This window comes from Pseudopipra pipra, chromosome 7, assembly GCF_036250125.1.
Source record: "Pseudopipra pipra isolate bDixPip1 chromosome 7, bDixPip1.hap1, whole genome shotgun sequence".
NCBI classification, from domain to species: Eukaryota; Metazoa; Chordata; class Aves; order Passeriformes; family Pipridae; genus Pseudopipra; species Pseudopipra pipra.
Genome location: NC_087555.1, coordinates 17,281,785 through 17,302,589, shown reverse-complemented (window position 1 = coordinate 17,302,589; position 20,805 = coordinate 17,281,785). Strand labels below are relative to the sequence as shown.

Below are 20,805 nucleotides of genomic sequence, written 5' to 3'. Positions count from 1 at the left end.
GCTTCTAAACTAACCCCAAGGAATCAGAAGATAAAGCATGTATTTGGAAAAGAAAATTAATCACTGATGTTCATGTAATATATAATTATGTCTTGTAAAAAGACATGGATACTAAGGTCACATTTAGTAACATGCTTTTCTTGTAGAGGGCTTTTGAGCTACTAAGATTTAGGGGTTTTGTTGTCTTTACAGGGTGAAAACCAGTTCCCTTTGGGACCAAGACAATAGATTAAAAATTGTTTTGGAATTCCTCCTCTCCCTATACTGAGGTAAGCAGAGAGCATTGCACACAAAACTCTTCTCAGAAGTACTACTAAATCAACCAAGTTACACATGGTCACCATTTATTTCTAAAAAAATCTGATTGATTTAGGTACCTCACTTCCAGGCACCAGAAAAATTCTATTCCAGGATCCCAGCTGTTACATTTAACAGGATATGTATAACAAGTGTCCTTAGCTTGAAAAGCTATAGGATAAAAAAAAGTACAGTTTCAATAATTCAGCAGCAAATATTAATTGTAATTGTAACAATAAATAGTATCAACAAGCTTTGGGCACAGTTAAGAAAGCCTTTTGGCAAATGCACATGCACTTCCCCTATTCTTCAGGGATCTATTTCTAGTCTATCAAAGCCACCTTGGCTACATATAGACATTCTCCTTTTAAGGTGTCATGTTCCTTCTGAACTTGCACAAAGTAACTGTAGAATAGCTGCATACAGCAGAACAAATTCTCTTCAGCTTTAGGAATCACAAAGCAAGTAGTGCTGCTAGATGTCTTTATTTTCCTTTAACAAAATACACAAAGGCACAAAATTCACTTATATCTTGTCATTATTGTACAAGTATAAATAGTGCTTTGTATTCAAGTACAATCAAGTGTAGAGACTTTCTATATTTTATGTAAACACAAAACAGTTTTGTATGTAGGTGCCTCTGGTTCATCTGCAATGCAAACACCAAAGGAGATGCCATTTATCCGAGTGCCATTTAACTGAATTCTGTCAAGAAGTTAGACAACAAATAATATTAACACCACTGCAATGACACTTCATATGCTTAAGTCAAATGTCAGATGACACTTTAGCTTGTAAACATCTGTGTATTTAACATGTACTCAATTTGTTTAACAGGGCAGCATTAAAATGTATCTTAAATTCACTAGACCAAACTTACTAGGTCACTTGCTGTCAGTAATTGCTCTTTACATGGACAGCTAAAGATATGTCAAATTATAAGTCACCCTTAGCAAAGCTTATACTTTAAAGTTTTTAAATATGCAAACTAAACAATGGCTACAACTGTTAGACTTCAACCAACTATACATTCTATATGTTAACTTAATGACACATGCTTAATTTACAATACCCACTTTTACACATAGCTTTGACACACTGGCAGTTGAGGCAGTTTAAGCTCAAGCAAGATTTAAGTTGTACCATTAAAAAAAGCTCACCTGAATAGTAACAACAGGCATGAACAAAGCTAAAAACTAGCTACAGAAGGCACTTGAAGTACTTTATTCTGCTTTCATTAAAGGTTCTTCACTTTGTTCAGCTGAAATAGACTCTGAAATAGAGTCTTCAGTTGTTGAAATGTTCTCTGCTTCTTCTTTTTCAATTTCTTCAGCTAGCTTATCATTTAGCTGCTCAGAACTTGGTGTTTTATCATCTGTCTCGTTTGTCTCAATGATCTGGGCCACATCATCTTCAGATTCTGTGAAAAGAAAAATGATGAAATAACTATTTCCAGAAATAAGGAGGCGGCTAATATTATTTAAAAGCAAATGAAACATTTTGTAATCACATGCAGGTTTTGACTAGTAACTGCATGACATTCTCAACTGGTAAAAACTATTTGATTTTTCTAACAAGAGGGTCACATGTAAAACCTATAAAATTTAAGAATAAAGAAAATGCTATGGAGAAGAGTTTAGATCCTACTAAGAAAATATTACGTATTATTTGTATCCGTTCACCCTCAACAATTTCTCTAAGCTTGTTCATTAATGTGAGATGTTAGAAACAATGCATGATGGTAATTCAGCTTCTTTGTGCTTGGTGATGTCAGTTTTACCAACTGTATAACTTTTCCTATAAGAGTTCAATCTGCAAACAGAACCTAAACATACTACTTCGTGGAAACTACTTTAAACATAAGTCAGACAACCAGAAAAAAAAATAGCAGAACATATCAAACCATCCAATGAAAATTACTGTATATTCCCAGTCTTCCAAGGGCAAGTGTAGGAAGGTTGCACAGGAGTATATTTCCTCTTAATCTGGGATGGGAGTGTCCTTGATGATATGCATATTTTGAAGACCAAAACCATTTATTGTAAGTACTACCTCTAAAGAGGTAAATTCTAGCTGCACGACAGGATTTCAGTAGCATATGAGAAATGAGTCACATTTTGAAGTCAGCAGGAAAACTGAACGCAAAGTGTTGTACTAAATGATGCAAAGGTACTGTAGAATGATAGTACTGATGGCAGTTTATTTATTGACTAGTATTAGTCAACACCATACAGCTTTAATGTATACTGTAAAGGTGAACAGTTTGCAAAACTGATACAAAGTTACAGCTCAAAAATGTTAGCCTTATCAAATGTTTGTAACTTCAGAGAATCATAGAATGGTTTGGGTTGGAAGGGGCCAACAGCTCCAACAGCTCCAACATCTACTTCCAACAGCTCTGCTATGGGCAAGGACACTGTCCCCTAGAACAAGTTGCTCAAAGCCCCATCCAACTTGGCCTTGAACACTTACAGGAAGGGAGCATCCACAGCTTCTCTGGGCAGCCTATTACAGCATCTCACCACCCTCACAGTGAAGAATTTGTTCCTAATATCTAACCTAAAGCTACTCTCTTCCAGATCACAGCCATCTCTCCTTGTTCTATCACTACATGCCATTGTAAAAAGTCCCTCTTCAGCTCTCTTGAGGTCCTGAAGGGCTGCTCCAAGGTCTTCCTGAAGCATGTCCTTCTTATGCTGGGGGTCTGCTGTGGTTAAACCCAGCCTGCAAGTAAGTATCACACAGACAGTGGTTCACTCCCCACCCACCCTCCCGCCACCCTGGTGGGATGGGGAGGAGAATCACAAAAAAGTTAGAATCCATGGATTAAAAATAGAACAGTCTAATAGTTGAAAGAAATTAAAATAGTAACAACTACAGCAACTGTAACTAAGTGGGAGGAAAGTGGGAAGGGGAAGAGGGGGGGAGGAGAGAGGAAAAAAAATGGAACAAGTGATGCCCAATACAACTGCTCGCCATATGCTGACTGATGCCCAGCCCATTTCCTAGCAGTGATCAGCCCCTCACATCCAAACCCCCCCAGTTTATGTATACTGTCCATGACATTCTGTGGTATGGAATATCCCTTTGACTGGTTCAAGTAACCTCTCCTGGCTATGCTCTCCCCCAGCTTCTTGTGTAGCTCCCCACTGGCAGAGCATGAGACACCAAAAATTCCTTGACTTAAAATAAGCACTACCTAGCAACAGCCAAAACATTACTGTGTTATCAACATGATTCCTGTAAGAATTCAAAACACAGCACTATACCAGTTACTAAGAAGAAAATTAACTCTATCATAGCTGAAAACAGGTCAGGCCCAGAAAGCTGGACAAAGGTGGGATCTCACGAGAGTGGAGGGGGAGAATCACCACCTTTGATCTGCTGGTCATATTTCTTTTGATGCAGCCCAGGTCACAGTTGGCTTTCTGGGCTACAAGCACACATTGCCCAGTCATATTAAGCTTCTTGCCAACCAATACTCCCAAGTCATTCTACTCAGGACTGCTCTCAATCCATTCTCCCAGTCTTTGTTTGTGCTTGGGATTACCCCAATCCAGGTGCAGTACCTTGCACTTGGCCTTGTTGAACCTCATGAGGGTTGCACAGGCCCACCTCTCCAGCCTGTCAAGGTCCCTCTGGATGGCACCCCTTCCCTCAACTGCACCACACAGCATGACGTTACCAGCAAACCTGCTGAAGGTGCACTCAATCCCACTGTCCATGTTCCTGACAAAGATATTTAGCAGTGTTGGTACCAAAACCAACCCCTGAGAAAAACAGTGCCAGTCAAATGCCACTTGCTCATATTTATCAAAACATGCTGAGTGTCTGAAAGTAATCAGATTGCTTCAGGCTGACATTCAGAATTCAAGCAGGGATGAAAGTTTTAGAACCACTGCTCTGGCTTCTCAGGTCATGACTGACAAGAGGAGCTGCTACACACCCTTGTCCATCAGACCAAGTACAATTGCCATCTGACACCAAGAACTTAAGACCCCTCTTCCCACACAAGGCTCCATTTAGTTCCAGGCTCCACTTCAGGCTGCTCAGAGCAGCTCAGCTTCTCCATTTTTTTGTCAGACTTATCTTTCATCTCAGCAAATCTGCAGTTGACTTGCCTCCTGATTCAGCTTCCTTCTCTGCTTTCTCAACCACAGGCTGCTCTGTCCTGGCTTCTTGTTCCAAAATTTCTCTAGAGCCGTCTCTCAGATAGTCAACCCCCCTATTTCTGCCCAAACAAATTAATATTCCCAGTTACTTTCCAGACCATCCCACTCTCTCTTCCCGCTCTCCAATTTCCATCTTGATCCCATCTCTGCCTGTGCTCAATCTTTATCTCCCAACTGTCAGTTTTCTTTCTGTCTCATCTCTGCATTTTTCCCTTCGGCCTCAAATTCTATGAATAAGTTTGTGCCTTTTCCTGCTACAATCCTTCCACACTTGAGTTACATTCCTTCTTTATTGCTGCTGTTCAGGCTCGAGTCAAAGACAGAACAGGATGTAAGGAAGATGCAGCTCCATGCCCTCTCAACTCACTTGTAGCATAGACCAACCATTACTTTATTTACAGAGTTTCAGTCCTGCAGTCCTCAGCTGAATCATGCTTAGCACTCTGCAGAAGTGACTCGTTCTAATGCAGGTAAAGAGACTATTTGCTCAGTCTGATCAGAAGGATGCCATCCACAACACCTTTCAGTTAAGCCCCAGGGACAATCACAGCCCTAGCAGAAGCAAGGAGAAGCTTCTAATGAAAACCCGATGAAGTGCATATTCTAACTATCTATATTCAGAGGAACAGGAGAAGGATGGTGCTTTCATTTTTATATTCTACTAAAAGGTATGGAGACGGTGCTTCTTTAAGCAAAAATTGTCAGGTATTATATGACTTTTCCCTTCACTCTGTTCTTGATTAAACTTACTGGAACTCTTGAAACTCTCCAGAATATTCAGTTAAAACAAAGTTACACGAAAAATTTTGGTCTTATAATTATGCCTGACAAAGTTATAAGGAACTCAAGAGTGGGTCCTTTAAAACAGTAGTCAGGCAATCAGAGTAAGTGATGCTAACTCCAAATATGATCAGCCTTCATTAAAAATATATAGTGATTCCATTTTACATACAGCAATTAACAGAAAGCTTGCCAAAAGTCAACCTGATTTCATGATTTAAGTTATTGTGAGAGCAGCTAACAAGCAAAAGCTGACTACAAACTTAAAGATAACACCAGAAAATTGAAGTGTCCTTGATGGTTAACACTTAATCCATGATTTAACCAAAGAATGTAGCTACACCTACATGATATTAACAGCAAACAGCCCTATGCTGGCCTGAGGCAAATTTAAGAGCTGTAACAATGCAACCTTAAAAAACCAGCTCCTGGCAACAGCAGTTCTTTTTAGTCCCAACATTCCTGGTTAATCCATAGTACTTAAAAAGTGTATGTACTTCACACTGTAAGTCAGCTACCCCTCCTCTTGTTGCAGAGTATTTCACTGAGTAATCAGTGAAATCACAATACTGCATCACTATTAAATTAAGTAGAAAATATCTCTTATGTGGGAATTCAAAAAACTAGTATAAGATAATTGCTCTAAAATATAGCTACTTGTGCTTTCAAGACCTTTGGGACAAGTTTTCTTCACTACTACAGCTCCTTGTTAAGACAGACTTTCACATAGTGCCATGTGGCCGAAGTAGCTTTAAGGAACATGTGCCTCACAATAGCCTGTTAATGGCTTTGATTATCACAGAAAGCTACTGTGAAGCCTTTGAAAAAGAAGTCCGATAATAGCATAGCATTCCCTCTACCCTTCATATCCTACCAAAAAGGAAAGGCTATGTTGTTCAGCAAAACTAAACTGTGGTTGACTGGAAACCTAATACATTTTAAAACCAAAAGAACTTGTTTACAAGCCATCGAACTCAAGGTAAGCTGACCTGTGTCTGAGAAATCACTGAGTTCTAGGCATAGTAGCTGAACTAGGGAAAGAGCATAGCACACAGTAGTAAATCATCATAAAAATATTTGAGCAAGATGGTCAAGGAATTCCACACAAATCTGGAGACAGTACATAAAGCAGTCCACGAAGTGCTGACCACTGCGGTCAAATCTGAAGCAGTCAAATTTTGTTTCAACCTTCAAAACAGTGTTAAATGATAAACCTGAATCAAGAATGCAGCATAACAGTACTAAATATAGGCAAGGCAAAATTAATCAAGAGGCTAAAAGTTGTTCCTGTTGGTTTTTCAATACGATCCAAACATTAATACTTTTTTAAAAAGTACATAAGAGAACCAACTAGCCTTTAATGAAGAAAAAAAATACCATCAAGAGTGAGTCATTTAAGGAAAAGGTAAGAAGAGAGCTGAAGTATATTTCTTCATTCTGGTACTAAAATTTCCCAAGTTACTCTGCTGAATAAGCATGGTATTTGTACTAGTAAACCGCATCAGATTGACAGCTGATGACTTCGTATTTCAAGAGGATTAAAAAAACAAAATTCCAAAGTTCGGTGCCAACAGCACTTCCCATAACCATTCTTCAGATCTCTTATCCACAGAAGTTGTATGTAACATGCTGTCACTGCATGAGCACACAACTGAAAAAAAAATTCAGCTTCTTGCTCTACCCATTAGTCAAAGTAGCTGACTGGTAAAAAATATTTATAGCATTTCTGTATCACATTAGCTTGCAGTTTCTTTGAGCTATAAAGCTTCGGTTTAAATGAGTTACAGAGAAGAGTTGGGACTTCTCTGTGTTGTCAACATTGTGGTGAAGTTGGTTTCCTGATGTTAATGTTTGTCTACATCTGTAAGGGAAGATATTCTCTATTCTTGCTACAACAGCAGCTGTATTACTGTGGTGAGCAGAAGGCTTCCCCAGAGCTCTACCTTAATGATAGATTCATACCTTACAATCAAAGAATATGTTCATTTACTAATAAAGCCCAACTGCATGTAAGCAGTTATGCTTCGTATTACGCTTCTGATGGAAAAAGTGATTTACTGTAAATATTTTCTCATTCAGAAGAGATTCCTTCACAGCAAGTCACAGACAGGCACTGGCCTCTTCTACATCAACAAGGTATTTCTTAGATATTAGTTATGGAAAATATCAACACATACTCTATTTCTGGCTGCTTAGCAATTATCATAACAGAATGACATATCATCTTGGAGATTAAATATTCAGAAAAGATCAGCTATTTAACCTAGAAAACCAAAAATCAGTACACCAGTTACTTATTTCATATGCCTCTTCTGAAAAATTTCACCACATACTTCCTATCAAGAAAAGAGAACTGGGGAATGAAGCCCACAGTTGCTCTTTCTGTTGTTTTTAAATAAAGCAGTACATTAATACAAGACCACATCACAAAAAACAATTTTCATTGTTAAAGGTAAATCGGTAAAATCACATTTACTGCAATAAAGCCATCCTATTTTTCTCCTGAAATACTTGATAAAATTCTGCTTTCAAAAAAGCAAAAGCTATTTTGCAGTTTTCAGTCCTACGTCTGAAATGCCTAATGAAAATCTCACACTAATTTTTAAGGTTTTACTTATTATACAACATTTATAGACTGACTCAGCAGCTCACTAAAAGCATAGTTTGATAACCATTTCTTTCAACGATAATACCAGATTAATTAGCAAACACCCCTCCCAAAACCTCTAAGAACCTGTAGTTATAACACTCAGAAGCCCCTGAGGCACACAACTCCAAGAGCTGAGTATCCTTTAAGGACTTCTCCATTTGAGTCACACAGAGGAAAACAAGCCCACTTTTAAAGATCCCAGTAATAAATAATGTCTTTATCTTTTAAGTTCAAAAGTAGCCAAGAAGCATCTAAACCTACTACTCACTAAAAAGATGATTCTATGATTTGAGGGCAAATAGGACATTTTCACTGTCTTAGTTTCATGCATCTGCATTCATTCTTACTTTCATGCCAGCAACAGTACTTACTTTGAGGTAAGAGCGCACTGTGGCACAGGAAAAGAAACCAACCAAGGTTTTGCTACAATGCACTCTCACAAGGCCACACCCTGAGACAGTCACTGTTAGATACGACTTCCCTACTAGTCCTGTGCAGCCTTCCCATGCCAGTAAGTAAAGGCCAAGGCCATTTTGTGCTCTCTGTTAAAAATAATCAAGCAGAAACATGCTTTCTATTGCACTGTGAGTTTCCCACAGTTGGTGTGTTTCTAGCTGCACACTATTCAATAGCTTCCCACCATGATCCCTGCTTAAACTAACATGAAGTCCCATCAAGCGCTCAATAGCACATCTAACTGGAGATCCTCTGGTTTGAAGTTGTAATTTCTGGAGTCTTTTAAAACACTGCATCTTCCTGTTGGCTGTACACCAGATGCCTACTGTATCTGCAGACTATAAAATGTCTCAAAAGGAACCATGTTAAATTAAAATTGACAATTTGTCTTTGAACTACCTGAAATTAAACAAGGCAGTTTTACTAGATTTTCCTGCCCTGAGGAAAAGAGCAAAAGGAACAAAGGCAGAAATTCCAACACACCTCAATCAAATAACCTGCCAAACACAGTGAAAGTTAACTACTTGGGGACATAGTCCCTTCTTAACCATTTCTGTAATTTACAGTGCTAGTTCCTGTTTGTCAGTAACATTTGAGCAAAAAAATTTGTTATGCCATCACTTGCATGAGATATTAACTAATATGAAGAAGTTTTAAAGTACAGGAAAAAAGACACTAACAACCTAAGTTAGAAGCAGGGACAAGAACTGAGAAAACATATAAACTGCACTTATTATGAAGTCAGAATAAACTGTACTTCAGTTAGAAGGGACCAACAACAATCATCTAGACCAACTATATAAGGCTTGACCAGAAGTTAAAGCATGTTAAGAGCATTGTTCAAATGCCTCAAACACTGACAGGCATTGACCACCTCACCAGGAAGCCTGTTTGAGCAGTGTTTGATTATTTCAGCTGGTTTTATTCTTATTAAAAAAATGTATCTAAACAGAGAGATAGATGACAGGGGGGATTTCATTAGACATTTTAAAAAGACCAGACTTGATGAGATTAGTACATACCTTCTGTCTGTTCAGTCTCCTGGGGCTTTTTCTCTCTGGGTTCTAGAGGCTCAGTTTCAGCTTGCGATTCCATAGATCGCTTTTTTTCAAAACTGAAGTCTGGAAGTCGTGGAGCTTGAGGTCTAGTTTTTCTTGCAGGATTCAGGAAAAAGCAGTAGGCACACCTAAATGCTACACAAAGCAGACCCCGTAAGTAGCCTCACTAATTAACTTCACATTTCACCTTTTTTCCTACACTATATTCTGACAGCCCAAAACACAAAAAAAAGAGAATTAAATAAGTGACTATCAGTACCTGAAAGTATCTCCACCAAATTTACACAAGCAGTTCCACATAGGTCCTTTTTTTAAATTCAGCATACAGTTGCTTTTTAAAAACCTGTTTGCTTTCAGCGCTGCTGTGCTGAATAGAGCCCAATGCTATTAAAGATTTGACCACAATGAACATAATAATGCAATTCAGTACCCCCAGATGTTGCCACTGTTCTTCTATTCTTTCCTACAAAATAAATTAGTTGGCAGATGATATTTTTTTTTTTGCTCCCCTTAAGATGTCACTTTCCTCACCCTTTGAGTAAGGAGATGATAGAAATTCCACAAGGTATGTCTCTCTCTGCTTTTTCAGGAGCATTCTGATTCAGTGGTGCTTAATTAAGAAAAAGCAGCTTTGTTCTGCAGAAGTACTAGATACCACTTAGCAGATAAGCACCTCCTTCTGCTCTCCCCACTCCTGCCAAAAGGGCAGAAGTGGCAATTTCTGGCACAGTTGAGTTGTGAACTCACTTGAACTAAGGTGACATATAGACTACATATCTTTGGTTTCATAAGAAACATTCAGTGCTGTATATTTACTTATAAAATTAAGCAAAACATAATTAAATAGAAGATTTATCTCAGATTCCCTGGTTTCTTAAGTATCAGGCTTACACTTGTGGTAGAAGGCAGGCAAAATAAAACATCTGTGTTCTATAAAGAGCTGTGTCTGTCTCAAGTTATTGTCAGCCATAAATTCACATAGAGCCCCCTAGGGCTTGTTCCCACTCTTTTTCCGATATCTCCCCAAGATCTTCTTGACAAAGTAAAATTTTAAGTTCTGTTAAAAGAGGCACACTTTAAAGTCAGATAGCTTCTCAACATAAAACCCTTCTGAGAACCATTCACAGCCAGTAGCAATGTTCAGGGATGTACTGGAGGAAGCTTATTTCCACTGAACAGTTTTCTACAAGTAAAATGTTTGACCTCAAGGTTGCAATAAAGTACTTCTTTAAGTCTTGAAGGAAGTCTTTAGATACAGTGTAATAAGTTACCCAAAAATGTTTCCATATGATTTGGTACTTCACAATGACAGTTAAGAACTGCAACCAAAAAGAAGTATAATGAATACTAGTTATGAAACATAAGCCTAGTAACAGAGTCTAACACAGATTATCTCTTACCTATGTATTCAAACTCCTCCTTCAAAGCCATACCATTGTGGGAAAAGCATTGCTGACATATAAGGGCATACCTGGAAAGTATGAATAATATATAATTACATACCTTTAAGCAATAACACACTGAAGGGAGATGTATTTTACCTTACATATTGACTAATACCTTAGATATTTTCTCTTAAAAGGTAATTTCCACAATGAAATTATTATCCCGAAAAGCAAAGTCAAACTGCATATTACATAATAGGATTTAAAGTTGGTTTAAGCACAGTGAAATATTCTTAGCTACACTTTAAACCTCATGTTTCAACATATTTGTAATATCATCAGTGTCAGAAAATAACACCTAAATTAAGTTAATATTCACTAGAATACAATTAATATGAAAAGTGACCACAGTTAACATGGAAGTTCTGATAGGACTGGACAGTTCTGAAGACAATCTTAAAGGCATTTAAAATGGATATAAAGTTCAAGTGCTAATGCAATCGGTTTGGGTTTTTTTTGTTCAAAATATAGATCATTCATCCACTTGAGCACAGATTTTTCTTTGTATCACATGGCTAATACCACCCAAAACAGAGGTTAATTTTGCCAAAATATTACCAGTATACCTGCAAAGAGATACCAGGTGAAACAAGGAGAAAAAACCATTTAATTATGAAAATTTTGGACAAATTCATTTGCAATCCTTTTAACCTTGACATCTGGCTTAAACAAAAAGGTTAAGAAGTTTTCTTTCCCCTAAGTGTTTAGTATTTCTTTTATAACACTTTTACCTGTTCTGAGGACCATCACCAACCAAATATTCAATAACTCTATCCACAACTCCTCTTTCTCGAGGAAGAATAGGTCTTGCCAAAGGAGGACCTGGAGGATGAAGACCTAGGAAGACATGAATTATGTCAAAATTATTTTCAACTATATTATTATATGTGATATTTTACTATGTGTTCTAGTGTAATAAAATAATTGCACCTACTTAATAGACATGGCCATATTTCTCAGTCCACTAGGAAAGCTGTAAGATTTTTAAACCTGTGGCAAATGTCAAACGTTGTAAGAATCAAATATTTTCAACAGTGCCCTCTTGAAGTGCTACATATAGAACAAGACTAATCCTGCCATTAAGGCTGCATTATTCATAACAGCACAGCCTTTCAGAACAGGTCTCATCAATACTGGATAATTTATCTAAATGGACTGTCCCAATCTTTAAAAGCACGAGAAAATTTGATCAGAAAATACTGCAACTTACAACTCTTCAACAATAAGTACAAAAAAAGTTTCATACTTAATGTTTTTAAAATAGGCCTCATTTTCACAAACAAGAGGACTGAATTCAGGAGATAACAACCAGTGAATGTATTCCCAAGTTATTCCCGTATTTTATCCTCAGGCAGGAAGCCAGATCAAGAAAACCTTCACAGCAGCAAGGTAGAACAAATTCAGTGCAATATAAACTGGATTCTGCAAAAGCTGTTTAAAGTAGAGGTCAGGCAAAATGCATTTCCTAAAGGTTCACAGAAACCAGAAAGACTTCTATCAAGAAAATGCACTGATACAATCTGCAATAAAATTAAAGCTCTAGAATAATTTTGCGAATACCTGGCTTACACTCAAATGTTTTAGGCCTATATTCAAACAACCCAAGTTTTCGTATTACCTGTAAATCACCAATATATTAAAAGTTTCTAAAAGACAAACTAAGTAAAAATTGAATAAAAGTTACCTAGAATGAAACATCACAACACACTCCAAGAACTACTTCAATTAACTGTCTGCTAATAATTCAGACCAACCATCTTGGTTCTCATGCTGTTATGGACACCAGTAATTAATATAAACATCAGAAGTAATCATTGTAGAAAGACTGGTCATTTCTGCAAAGCTTGGCAAACTCTCAACTACCTGCTGGTTATTAATTTTCAAACATATGGGAGCTCTGTGGTAATACACGTTAAATTGATTCTCCTCTACAAAATATAGCATAATGAAAATGAATTATTAATCTTCTGTAGCAATAACTAAGGCTGTTCATATTTGTTGCAAGCCATGCATAAACTTAGATACAATATTATTCTTATAGATACTGAATTTACACACTTTTCACTACAACTTCATGACTGAAATCTTATATGCCTGGAAGGTTTGGGCAAACACAAGAAAAAGCAGGGCTTCCGTATGAGCTGACAGTTGCAGTGACTCCCATTGCTATCTATGACAAAATAATGTTTGGTCAAAATACCAGTTACTAGTGGGGAAAAAAGTGCCTGTAAGACATTATCACAGAAACTACATTGAATATTTTAATTCCCAGGCTTAGCAACTGTCCTTTCAAACAAGTCAGTTTCTTTCTTTCTCTGAGTCATTTATGCAGTAAAGGCTGAATTTCATCCAGCTTATTCAATGTGCCTGAATCTTCCCTTAAGAATAAAGCTATTATATAGCTGATATTATTTTATTATATAGTCAGCTTCCTTAACAAGGAACGTGCAATTTTAAATTCATGACGGAATTTTCAGTAAGCAGGTATCAGTAGATGTGGTTTATAACCAAATGACCAATTTCCTGTGCAAGGAGCTAATTTTTGGTACTTTGAGGTAATCAAGACTTACTAATAACTTGCCTTTACAGTTCATAGAAGTTTCATAATACAGGCAAAGAACTACTAACAAAAAATAAGGCTTAATGGACTCTACAGAGAAGTGAGACCACAACTTCCCATGATAAGTTTACTCCATTACACTAAACAATATGAAAAGGCATTTTAAAATTCAGCTTCCCAAGATCTTCCACTACAGAGCAGGTATATTATGTATAGTCCTACTTTTTGACTGCATCATGGAAATTTGTAAGGATGGACATGCAGTTTGTAAGACTTAAGTAGCTTCAAGTAAAAATCAGGAACACAGGGCAGAGAAACATATTCTTGATCCCTGTATATACAACAAAGAACCACTCCACGTTACAGTGGTGGTCATGAGATTCTTGGCAAGTTGCATTCCTTCTATATTCAAGAAAGCATTTCATCTCCTTTCTTGCCTTGTGATTCAACTTGCCAAACATCCTGCAATGAATGAAAGGCCTGGCATGAACCCATACACAGCTTTACCACCTATGAGGAAAATGAGAACAATACTGCCCACCCAAAACTTTCAAATTTTGCAATCCTTTCAATATAATTTAGTTCATATTCTATTTAATAAAGTCCATTCCACCTGAACACCAAACCAGAAATCAAGGGAAAAACATTTTCAGGATATGAAACTAAATTTTAAGGAGTACTCAATTCTACCAGATTGCAACCTAGTGCTAAGCTTTTGAGTCTTGTACCAAAATAACAATGCCATTTTAGAGTTCAGCTACAACAGAGACAACTTTTCTGTTGTATTTGGTATTTTACACTTTAATCTATGAGTATAGATTGCATGACTATACCTCCTAGAGTAAAAATTTAAATAAATGTCAAGATGTATGTTAAAAAAATATGTGCAGGGTTTAGTGAGAAACAGGAATGTATTCTGAAAGTGTTCTCCTCTGCGCCTGATTTATATAAGCATAGAGCTCTTCTAAACTAAGAACATAAAAAGGTATGCTATATTGTTGACTACAGAATACTGCAAAGTTTTATTGCCATTTAAACAAAGAAGCCATAACAGTTAAATGAGCTCAGGCAATAGGTTTCAGCATCAAAAGGTGCCAGCTGTAAAGAGTTATGGCTAATTGAATATGGAACTCCTGCTTAATCAGATAACTGCTCTGCTATTTCCAAATGAAATGCCATTTCCATACTGTCTGAAAATGGCCTATTTTATCGGTAACCAGAGAAAACTATATAAACTGTAAATAACATTAAGTGCTCTGTTTACCCATTCCAGGCACTGAAGTAGCAGGGGATCCAGGGCGTCTTGGTAAAACATTTGATTGCAAGGATGGCACAACAGTTCTTTCTGGGAGTCCGCTCAGACCTGATGAGTCTCTCTGCAGATTAGGAGATGCTGGAACAGGTGACTTGGGAGAACCTTGTTTAGGAGTCACAGGTGGGGTTGTAGAAGCATTTCTTTGAGCTGCAGTCCTCTGACGAATTTCTGACAAGAAATATGCATACTGAATTTAACATCTAGCATTCCGAGCAAGATATTAGAAGTAGTAAATGAATAGTTTTATTCCAATCAGCAAATTACAGAGTCAAACAAAACCAGGAAGGTCTGAAACTAAAGATCACCAGCTACCTGGTTGAGCATGCCATAGAAGTAAATACCACACAGAATACTGAATTTTAATAGCAATAATCATTAACTGTTACATACTTTGGGCAAAATTCTGCTAGAAGGAAATTAGCAGACACCTTATGATTCTGTTCTCTAAGGCAGAACGTTAGAGAGACGAACAGCTAGACTCAAACCACAGTGTACACAACTGACTACTTTTTACTCCATGGTTTAAACATGCTTCCAAATACTGAGCTTTCCATGGGACCAAAACTATTCAGTCAGAATCTAAAATGCCCAGGCTAAGTGCCCAAAGTTATTTTAAAAAAACAAATTGGATAAATGAAACAATTCTAAAAGCAAAAGATCATAGTTTCAGTCACTTGTTTCAGCAACCCTACCATGAAACCACATGCTTGAATTGTCATAGAGCAAGAACAGGCTCTGCTGGAACATGTCTTTACTTTTACCTCTTCTCACATCACTATCAGAGTTACTATTAAATCATTATCATGAAAAACTTACTAGGTTTCCTCAGTTGTTCTTACCTGAAGCCAGAATACTCATTAAGTCCAATGGGAATATCACCACAGTAATATATTATGGTTTGAATATTATAATAATCATGCAAACCTGAAGTTCATACACTACTGCAACAAATCAAATTGAAATGAAACCGTCACTTTAGGTCTGCAGACATTAACATGGTTAACAAGTAGCAGCTTAGTCTCTAAAAGGAACAGCCTAAGAATGCCCACAACTAAGACTACAGTACCCTACAGAGTAGGCATATAGCATTCACATCACTCTGAACAACCTTGCTTGTCTTCCTTCACAACAAATGGAACTTCACATTACATTTGGACTTTAAAATCATCCACATGCATTTCAAGACTAGAGAGATTTTTATCTGCTCACTTTGTGTCAGGCTGGAAGAGTTTAAATGCTTAGCAGGCAGTTTACAGGTCCACTGGCAACCAGCCACTGGAAAATGGGTGTGCTGAGTCTGAAGGAATGATCCCTGTCCCTAAAAGTACAACACTACCAGGCTAAGCTTCTGCTTCACATGGAGAAGGGGGAGGGAGTGTGTGACATCACCTTACACTAGCTAAGAAAGAGTTGCTATCACTGAAGTACTAGGTCAAACATAAAAGTTCTGTTGGCAAACCGCCAACATCTAGTGCCATGAAAATTGCAACATACATAGGTTATGGTCTTGCCTACGTATCTGTATGTATAAATAACATTTAATATACAACAGAAGAAAGAATTAAAAATTCTTTGGTAGCACCAATAAAAAACTGTGTTCAAACTCTTATTAAAAAAAATCCACCTAGTTCAGTTTCCTACAAAGCAGAAAAAATTACTAGTTTTCCCCTGCCACCCTTCACATCCATGACTGCATCACTTCACACAACTTCATCATCCAAGTTAGATCACCCAATGAGTATGAAGATTCTGTATTTTAACTTGATTTTAGAAAGTAAAGTTTGTCCCTTCACTATTTAAGCTATTCAGAATCTGGAAACCAGGATAAATTGGTAACTGCAGAAATTCCATTAAGGTTTCCTTGGTGACTTGTTTCTATTTTGAAAACTGCTCCTGTGTTGAGAGTTTTATCTTAATTAAGTATTCATTTATGACGAACCTCACCATTAAAATGTCTTCAAGAGCTTTTCGTGAGAGACAGTAGTAGTAACCTTTCAAGTTTTACTACACTAGAATAACTGCATCATCCTCTCCACACCATCTGACTAACAGGCATGACTCATATTCAAACAACATATTGATTATGACCCATGATTTATTATCCATTATACTCAAGTTTGTCTTATAGTTTCCAGTCATATACTAGCTCCAAAATTTAAGCTAAAGGTATGCAATTTCTCAATTCTTCTCAGCTCCACATATGTTCAAAAAATTAGTGATAAATATAAAGCCTAATTCCACTTGTTCCAAGATCATTTTAAATATCTATAAAAAGACATATTCTCTTTTCATTACAAAGCCTTCTTTATACTGTTTTTTATATAAAACCGTCAAAGATCATGACTGTAATTTCTACATATGGATGTATTTTTACATTGTGAAGGCTGTCTTTCTAGATCATGTGGTTCAAGCATGTTAATTTTGATTGCTTAACAGCTCTGAGTCTGTTTCAATAGGTCATGGCTATATTCATATTTATTCTGAGCCCATAGTACATTACTCCAAAGCCATTTCCATGCTGCCTGCAAGAGCTTTGCCCCTTTTGCCTGTTCTTTCTAAAGGGTCATTCCTGGCAAGTCTTCTTTAAATGACTTTCAATTAAGAAAAGTTACTGCTGCTTTAATAACTCTTCCCCCATATTTCCTGCAAAGATGTTGAACTCAAGTACTACGGTCAGTATTAGAGAGATGTGCTTCAGTAGTTTTAGTCTCATTACAGAGTTAAGAATGCAAGACTCATTGCTAGTTTCCACAAAATTATATTGGGTTATTCACAATGCCTTTTTCTTTTTCCTCCACTTAGAAGTTCATTTGGCTCTCACTCTATTTTATGATTCATACTTAAGACAACTTGCCAACACACTGCTGCTTCCCAAGTAAGAGAAGTTACCAGAACCTGCATTATGAGAATATGAAAAATGCTCTCCTTGGCAAGACCTATAGCCCATCCATCCCAGTACTTCATTTCCTAGAGTGGCTGTAGATGTTATTTAGTGACAACACACTAACCTAAATTTCTGTTGCCTACATCTCTGATACCATCCCCAGAATCCATAAACACATTGTCAGGGATGTTAGAGAGCACAGCCCTGTCTAATCCATATCCATCACATACGCATGCTGTTACCAATGAACTCTAATTCCTTTTAAACCTGCTGTCCACTTTCACAGTAACAGCCCTAATATTTTTTTGCAGTAACTGAATATGATCTATATAGTTCTCAAATTCCCTTATTTTGAGATGCAATGTGTTAAAAACCGCCTCTTGCAAAGTTCCAGATTTCCATACTTCCAAGTTCCACAACTTAGCTGAGTAACGTGTCCATTGACCTCAACCCTGACACAACATACAGGTACTGCTGCTGTAGTTTTAATTAAGTTTTGCAATTTTCCAAGGATTTTCTTCATTAATGATTTTTGTGTATCCAAAAGCCAACTGCATGAAGACACTTAAATAACTTAAAAATAGAACTTTTACTCTTAAAGCACACTACAGTTCAAATTCTGCAGTTACCAGCACTGAACAAGACAGATGCGTAAGCAGACACATTACTTAGCAGGTATGCTACTGAACTGATGATTCAGTATGATCTCTTAAAGAATATTAAGATATTGCAGTGGTGAGGCAGCTGCATCTTTCATGTTTACAAGCAAAACTATTTTATTTTTCCCTCACTTCAAAACTCCTTGGTTTTTGTAGAGAAGAATACATCATTTTTAAAGAGCTACAGTACAATGCAGGTCAATATATAGTTTACATAACTTGTTGGCTTTAGTGCCAAAGACCAACCAAGCATTTTCTTTCTTCCTCCTCATGCCTATACCCATCCCAGCCCACAACCATCTGTTATTGCACTACTTTTAATTCAAGTCATGGAGCGAATTAATTTAAAATACAGCCCTGCTAACAGTCATATTAGCACAATGAAAAGAGCAGGTATCAACAACAGGATATGGCTGATAAATATTTATTTCACTGCAAATATATAGTTACCCTATTTTTCTCTATGGCCAAAGTACTGAATAAGTATATGCTCATTAAGTCCACCCCTCAAAATATTTCTGAATAGATGAAGTTGCACTTAAATTTTCACATTCCTCTCCCTCTAGATTTCCTGGTGCTTTCTTATGCCAAACTCAAGATTGATATGAATCATCTGTTAAAGCTACCATTATCTATTTAAGAAGCACATGTCAAAATCACAAAAATTGCAAAAAGAGCTAAATACATTGAAAAATTGGGGCACTACCAGCTGTTTTTCTGAGAACCAACTATTATGCAACACTAGTAAAATCTTTGTACCAATTAGTATGATGTGCAAGCTTCCATTTCAACCATTAAGTCAAAAACCTACAAACTAACTAACCTTTCATCAGTTGTCTCATACACAGCATTGTCCAATCTGATTACACATTGCTCATTATTTACCCTGTTTTCAAAAAGACTCAATTATAGAGCTCAAAATAATGAGTTCTGCTACTTGGCTAGCTTGTGTGCAACGTGAGTAAAGGAAAGATCAAGGAAGCTTTAATGTTAATGTGTTAACACACATTTTATTATTCCAAATCACTTTAATTCTACCACATACTGCATGCACCAAATTATACCATAACCACGGAAAGGTGTCATCTAGTTACACTAAGTTATATATTGCACAGAACAGACGTTACTACTCATTTTAGGCAGATATTTAGTGTGATCAGCAATAAGCTTGTAGGTTTTTTGATAGTTAAAAATTGAAACTATTACTGTATATAACAAGAACAAGATATTCGGAAAATAAGTATCCACGGTTTCACAAGCTAAAGCCAAGTGGGGTGTCCCTCCTGAATTATAATGCATCTCCAAAATACAACAGTCTGAATACCCACTTTTACAGGGACAAAAAGCAGTACCAATTCCAAATTTAATGTCTTAGAGAACAGGTTGGAAAAAAGACAATAAAGGAAGTTGTGCTGTATATGAACAAAATTATATTGAATCATACAATTATTTAGCTTGGAAAAGGTCCTTAAGACTATTAAATCCAACCATAAGCCATGACAACTTACAAAATTTATTTTCCAAAATCTCTTGCAAGGCTAAACTGCACCTCTATTCAGGATAAAGCAAGTTGCTTACTTTAAGGTGAATGCATCTGAAGAAGCTGAATGTTACGTTTTCTCAGTTGTATCCCCACTTAAAGGTCTCTGGTTCACACCATGACACAGCCAGAGAGCAGCATTTATATTCTTCGCAAATGAAAGATCCCTTCCACCAAGCCCATGAGACCAGTTTACAGCTAACCCTAAATAAAAAGTTCTAAGCATAGTTAGTGTGGGCAAACTCCTCAGCAACAACTGTTTCACAAATCTACTCATATCATACCACACTTATTAATGCCGACCACAGTCTGTAGTGATTGGCTCTCAGAAATAATTCTAACTCTCTCAGAACCTCTCCCTCACAGCCCTTCTATTAACATTCAAATCAATCAACACAACACAGCATATGCTGGATCCAACTAACCTGGTTTTGACTGACTCAGAACCCAGGATCAAAAGTACATGCACTGTGCTTTGAAAACCCAAACATACACAAGACTAGTTATTTAATAGGGACTGAGCAACTTACTTGTCACCACTGCTACTTACACAGCCTGGGTAGAGGGGAAGAGAACAATCATGTAACTCCTAAGGAGTTTCAAAACTGCTGCTGCTATCTCTTAATAAGGCCAGGGTGACTAAAGACTTAACAGTGTCTTATTTATAGATAGCTATCTCTATCTCTACAAGAAACACACATTTCCAGGCAGTTTCCTCCCCTGGTCAGTGTTACTTGCATTCTACAAACAGACCTGTCACACTACTACTGGACTACTGTAGTGGTTTCTAACACATCTCAAGGAGAAGGATGAATTTTATAAAGAGTTTAAAAAATGCCAACCATAGGCTACCTAAACATTACAGTTATGTCAGAAAATTCTTGGCAACCACCCATGAGCTGTATTAAAACAGAGAACAGAACAGGGTGTCAGAATGGCCCTTCAGACTGAACAAAACTATGAACACTGCAGAAATGGAATGATGGGAG

The 20,805-nt window shown here is 37.1% G+C and overlaps 2 protein-coding genes across 4 annotated transcripts in view; one reads left to right on the top strand and one right to left on the bottom strand.

Moving 5' to 3' along the window:
* The window catches only part of MTX2 (metaxin 2), a 515,033-nt gene that overhangs the window by 298,504 nt on the left and 195,724 nt on the right, over positions 1–20,805 (top strand). The gene's annotated exons all lie outside the window — the stretch shown is intronic.
* Positions 764–20,805, bottom strand: part of LNPK (lunapark, ER junction formation factor) — a 40,830-nt gene continuing 20,788 nt past the window's right edge. For all 3 annotated transcript variants that reach the window (XM_064660776.1, XM_064660777.1, XM_064660778.1), the window contains 5 exons: positions 14,683–14,901; positions 11,590–11,695; positions 10,814–10,884; positions 9,378–9,548; positions 764–1,717 (listed from right to left, as the gene is read on the bottom strand). In XM_064660776.1, the coding sequence (XP_064516846.1) occupies positions 1,521–1,717; positions 9,378–9,548; positions 10,814–10,884; positions 11,590–11,695; positions 14,683–14,901 (764 nt within the window). In that variant the 3' untranslated portion in view covers positions 764–1,520. The remainder of the gene's footprint in view (positions 1,718–9,377; positions 9,549–10,813; positions 10,885–11,589; positions 11,696–14,682; positions 14,902–20,805) is intronic.